The 6000-nt window shown below is 38.0% G+C and overlaps 2 protein-coding genes across 4 annotated transcripts in view; both read right to left on the bottom strand.

Annotated features, from left to right (window-relative positions):
• The window catches only part of ank1b (ankyrin 1, erythrocytic b), a 65813-nt gene that overhangs the window by 7153 nt on the left and 52660 nt on the right, over nt 1–6000 (bottom strand). For all 3 annotated transcript variants that reach the window (XM_084387357.1, XM_084387358.1, XM_084387359.1), the window contains 5 exons: nt 5588–5707; nt 3601–3685; nt 2592–2666; nt 2364–2495; nt 1106–1264 (listed from right to left, as the gene is read on the bottom strand). In XM_084387357.1, coding sequence (XP_084243483.1) covers nt 1106–1264; nt 2364–2495; nt 2592–2666; nt 3601–3685; nt 5588–5707 — 571 coding nt within the window. The remainder of the gene's footprint in view (nt 1–1105; nt 1265–2363; nt 2496–2591; nt 2667–3600; nt 3686–5587; nt 5708–6000) is intronic.
• Nucleotides 1–6000, bottom strand: part of c6.2 (complement component 6, duplicate 2) — a 75186-nt gene that overhangs the window by 65794 nt on the left and 3392 nt on the right. The window lies entirely within an intron of this gene.

Below are 6000 nucleotides of genomic sequence, written 5' to 3'. Positions count from 1 at the left end.
TGTGCATCTTGAGACATTGACACTGACATGTTTTAAGATTAGTTAAGATAAGTTAAAACATGCATTTTAGTCTGGGACTAGGCTTGAGTCTTGTCTGTGAAACCAGGGAATGATTTGTTTTCCCAATAGAATTTTTGCCTAATGTCATTTTTCTATATAAAATAAAATTTTATTGGAATTTACAGTAACTGAATTTCACCATTATTATACTGTGCGTATTACAATTGCATAGGACCTTTTTGTAAGTTTGGACGAGAAAATATGAGAAAGAAATATATACAGTATATAAATATTATGGTAATGGGAACATTTTTAATAAAGGATATAAACTGTAACATACTGAGGAAAACAGGCGAAGATCTAAATGCCGGATTTTTAATAAAGTAACCAATAAACATATAAAACATAACTCAAGGAACAAAGGAACAAAACCACGAGGATCACAGAAACAAAAGCAACCATTACATGTACAACAACTGACAAAGTAACAAATGAAACACAAGGGCTATAAATACACAGGGGCAAACAACTTAACTAGATAATGAGGAAGACTAATCAACATAACAAACTACAAGGGACTACAAAACATGGCACAGACCAGGACATAACAAAAGTCCACACAAGACAGGAATCATGACACACACACACACACACACACACACACACACACACACACACACACACACACTCCAATGTTCCCATTATCATAATTACCTTGCAAAATGTATATTGCTATACAAATTTGTATTTGCATTTGTTATATATACCTGTTGCACTGAAGCAAATCTCATATTTGTCAAGTAATGCCATCACGTGATAACAGTTTTTCCCTACAGAGAAGTTTGTTTAGTAATAATGAATGGAAAAGGCTGAAAATGGAGGCATTGCCATGGCATGCCTGATTAATCAGTGGAAAAAAATTCTCATTAAATCCTGTCTCATACCCAAATTTCATGCTCTAGATTTTGGAAGACCAGAGCTAGTATGCAATTAGTGGCCAACCCATGCAGCTTCAAACATCTAAGCCTTGGTTTACATGGAGTCTAATTCATTGATGAACGCACAGAGGATTAGAAGATCAGTGCAAGCTGCAGTCTGTTCTTACCATTGATGACACTAGGGGAAAGAAGAGTGGAGTCCCGATCAGCCAGCCTGCAGGCTCCTTCCTCCACCGCCTCGGGAAGACCCTGTGGAGCCTGAGCCTCCAGAGACTTCACAATATCTGCCCGGTCAATGTTCTTCAACGCTCCATAAAGGTTCTCCACTGAACATATGATGATGGATGAAGTGTTATAGACGCATGCAGAGACAAGGAAACTGTCATATAGAGTAAAATTAGTTTCTGTAAATGAAATAATTCCGTGTACGTTAGTTTTGTGCTTTTAATTTCATTTTCAAATGAACATTTCAGTTTAGTTTTAGTTCATTTCAGCAGTACTTTTCATAGTTGCAGTTAAATTTTCTGTTTCTGGCTATGACATTTTTTTTATGGCAAAAGTTAGCTTAGTTTATAATAATAATACTATGTATCCACCTTATTTTTAACGTAAGCACGGGTGTGGGCATATGTAACTTAAATGTCCAAGGCTTCCGGTCTCATCCGCTTCGTTATTTTAACTGAACAAAAACCGTCCATTATGACACGCTGTAAGTAGCGCAAATAGTTTTACCATTTACTGCACTTTGTTATTCATCTGGTTACTTCCCTATAGCGGCGAATGAATCGGAAGTCTCGCACGTTCACACAAAGTAGCTTATTGACATGTTGCAAAATAACCCTAGTGAAAAAAACCTATACCAAAATGGTTTTAAAATACATTTATTTCATACTAAGTATACAACAAATCCATTAACATATTTACAGAGACTATATATTATAATTAAACTTTATTTGGAGTACTTCTTTTAATGCACAATGCACATTTCTTAATATTAAGTCTAAAATGTGTTTTAATATCACTATTAGTAAGGATAGTATGATCTTTGTATAATATCATTCTTTAAATGCAAGACATTTAAAGTGTACCTAAAGTATATTTGCAATAGTTAAATTTTAGCAAAATCAAATATACTTAAGTATATATTTAGTTGGACCACTATTTCTTGATATCTAAAGTGCATTAAGTACAAAATTATTTGTTCCAATTTAGCAGACTTTAAGCATGCCAATTTAGTATACTAACAGTACAATTGCAGGATATTTATGTTACATTTATGTTACATAAGTACATGTACAAAGTACATGTAAATGTATTTGTAGCATAAAATAAATGTATTTCAATTACATTTTAGTATATTAATTTTTCACTAGGGAAGGTGGATAAAGCCACAAAGTGGTAGAGTGTTTTAGTACGGATCCTCACTCTTGGCTTTCTTGCCCTCTCGGCTAACCCACAGGTTGAGCAGAGCCAAACTCTGGTCCAGGAGAGAGTTGGGATTCTCCACTCTCATCCGGTTAATGTCATCCACACTGAACTGTAGTTCCCTCCCAAGTTCTACAACGAAAACAGACGGAAGCAATTATAGAATATGAGTTGAGGGGAAAAAGACTGAGAGGTAATGAAAAGAGATACGAGAGGCAGAGCTCTTACCGGTCCAGCTCAGTCCCAGCTGTTCTGCTATTACTGTGATCTTTAGCTCGGTTCTCTCCATGACATTTACAGCGGCTGAATCAAAGACAAAATATACCAGAGTTTTCACAGACGGTCCAATGATGAAACACTTTAAAAACATACCCAGCTTACAACTTTACGCTAGTGGATATATTTCACTGTGGCTGATCCTGGAAAACCCAGGAGACTTAATATAATAAACACTATAGATCACATTAACAAAATAACCATATCCTTGAGTTAGTTGATATATGGTCTTATCTGTCATATATAAATATATACATCTATATATTTATATATATGAATAATGAACATGTTCAGTAAAGATCTTGTCAATTAAGGCATGAAAAACAGGAATGTAATGAAAACGGCTGAGGAAGGACTATAAATGTAATGACATTAAAGCCACTATACTGTATGGTAAAACATCCTGTAAAAATGACCAGATCCAGTGAAATGACTAAGATTAGTTATAAATGATGACTGAAACTATAACGTTGATCGATACTTACCAAGAACTGGTACATACTACATACATTAGTTGGCTTCATCTGCTTCAAGAACAATGAAGATGTGATGCGTTTCGGACGGCAAAGCCGCCTTGAACCTCCCTCTATAATCACTCCTCCACCTTCTACATGTCTAAACAGGCAGCTTTTACCAAGTCCGTTCACTTTAAAGCTCATTCTCAAAGCTAGAGTTTGCCATGCTATGAGTATTTACTCTGGAATCAAACCAGCACCATGCGTTTCATTACTGCTCATTCGCTCAGTAAATGTAAGGGCCACCCGTTTCTCTGAATTGTTTGTGTTAGATGTGGCCCCAGTGAGTGCAATCCCAGCATCACCCTCATAAAAGAGGGCAGTGCTCAGCATCCAATGCCCAGTCACAGCCATGCATGAGAGATTGGGCAGGTATAGAAGCAAGGATATGGGTACAGCATTCAAAAGCCCCCCTCCTCCACAGTTAAGGGGACGTTATGTCTTACCCAGGCCGGACTCGTTCAGGGCGCTGTACCTCTCCCTCAGGGCGAGAGGGGTCAACGTTCTCCGCCGCTCATCGCTACCCACCACCTAAGAGAAATAAATGTATTATGTACAGTGCTTTGTCTTTCATGCAGTGTTTTTTGGAGCATGTAGCCCTATACACATCAAGGCAAAGTACTCATGTCTAAAAATAGCTTGAAGGTGTTGTAATACACAGGAAGAGAATCTGAAGACAATAGTACATCTGAAACACCAACTGCATCAACTCCTTTTATTTCCCTTTTTTCATTTTTCAAACTTTTTATATTCACATTTGACGAGCATTTGATATGAGAATAGGATGAAATCAAGATGAATTGTGCAATACACTATATACTTTTTTAATGTCTTTATTTTTTTCCATCTTATCTTTGGTCTCAGTTTTTTTCCTGCATTTTTTCTGAAATATAGTGTGGTCACAGAAACACACTGAGGACAGTGGGAATGAGAATAAGCCAAGCTCAAACCTTCATCACACTTCAAAGTATAAGGTGCAAATGCGCTGACTGCTGTGGCACGGCCCCAACTTCTCATGCAATTTTAATCAATTTAAGTCGATTTTTATCAGTTTAACTGGAATGACAACTATTTATGTAGCCTGAACAATATAATGTACCTTTAAGAAATATCTTGAGATATCTCTAGATATATCCTAAATGCCATGTTCCCAAAAAAAGAATGACAATTTATTTAATCATGTATTTTAATTGAACCTTAGAGTTAAATGGTCTAGACAACAATGGTCTAGAGGAACTCCATTATGAGCTGGTGATTAGTTACTTATAACAAATACATTTGAATGTCATTTGAGTTTGGAAGGTAACATTTTTTTTGACAGATTCTTAAATAAAATGTATTTATAAATAACATATATATATAAAATAATATATGTATTTATTTATTTATTATTTCTGAATAGCAATATTTTATTTTAAAGGTATAGTGGAGGATTTTCTTTTTCCGGGTGGATCATCAAGACTATTGGCCCTCCTAGTTGTCAATCATTCTGGTGATATGTTTACGTAGGCCGTCGTACGTGCTCGTCCCTAGGTAGTTTTCGCTTTCTGCGCATGCGCACTTTCAGGTGTATATGTGTGGTGAGCCGTTTATATACTGTCTATGGTGGTGAGCTACGGTTTCAGCCATTCATTGAAGCTCGCCCGTTCTCACCGGGTTTTTTCAAAATGTCTGAGGGTCGCAAGAGAAAAAGTGTCTACGAATTGTATGACAGGAGAAAGCCCTCTGAAGAAAGAAATAAGACCAGAGTGTTTTTGGGAGAATATTTCACACGCTGGCATGCGCTAAAAGCACAGGTTGGGCTTCCCACTGATGCCTCAGTCGCGAAGTTTCTACTCGACAGGTTAAGTTTGGCATGCTATTTGGAGAAATCCATTTAAAATCACTGCTAGTAAAAGTTAATGTAAGCTATGATTAGCGATGCTAGCCCTGGCACAAGTCACGCACTAGGCTCGTGCATGCTCTCTCATGCACACGTTTAATAGGCGTTCCCTCTCGGGAGCAGGTAGAGTGTTGCGCATGTGCATTTTTTCAAAAAGTGGAGAGGGCGGTTCTTTTCTAAAATTCGGGAAAATCCTCCACTATACCTTTAATCTTGTTTTAATGTTGGATGTGATTCCAGCAGGAAGTCTATGAACCATCAACTGCTATTTACCAAGAAAGTAGATTTTAAATTCACACTGAATAGCTCAAGATCAGCAATCACAGACATTTGTATGCACATGGAATTAGATTTCTCAGAGGCCGCCCAAGTTAGTCCAAAAATCAGTAGGTAATTTGCTTCTTTTTTTTTTTCTTTTTTACTTGAGGTTGAGTGACAAAACACAGCTGTGATCAATTTGTTTCTGTGAAACACAAACACGTCTTGTTAGAATAGAGTTCATGAGATGTTAAGGTGTAAGTGATCAGAGAGGAAATGAACAGCGACAGCACCTTGACACAGGGAGGCATGGTGATGTTGAGGTTGCACAGCACGTGTTGCGTGTCCTCGTACTTGGTGGACTTGCGCAGGAAGGACAGGAACCCGGTGGCTTCCTTATTGCCGTCTCTCACCTGATGAGCCAGGGGAAATGGAGAGGGAGGGAGAAACAGATGGAGAGAGGAGAACAGGATGAAAGAGAGGGGGGAAAATGAGGCGAGGGTCAAATAAGAACAAAAGAGAGGGGGGAGATGAATTAAGGGAGAGAAAGAGGAGAGAGAGATAGAGAAAGAGAGAGATTAAAGGGTGTTAGACAGAGCAGCTGCCCGGCCGTGACTCATACAGGTTGACGGGAGGTGGGGAAGGGGATGGAGGCAGTCCATAGGCAGGCGAGAGACAGAGAGAGATTTACCTTTACTTTTACCTG

The sequence above is a fragment of the Rutilus rutilus genome, assembly GCF_951802725.1.
Source record: "Rutilus rutilus genome assembly, chromosome: 18".
Lineage (NCBI taxonomy): Eukaryota > Metazoa > Chordata > Actinopteri > Cypriniformes > Leuciscidae > Rutilus > Rutilus rutilus.
This window is presented reverse-complemented; position numbering and strand designations above follow the sequence as displayed.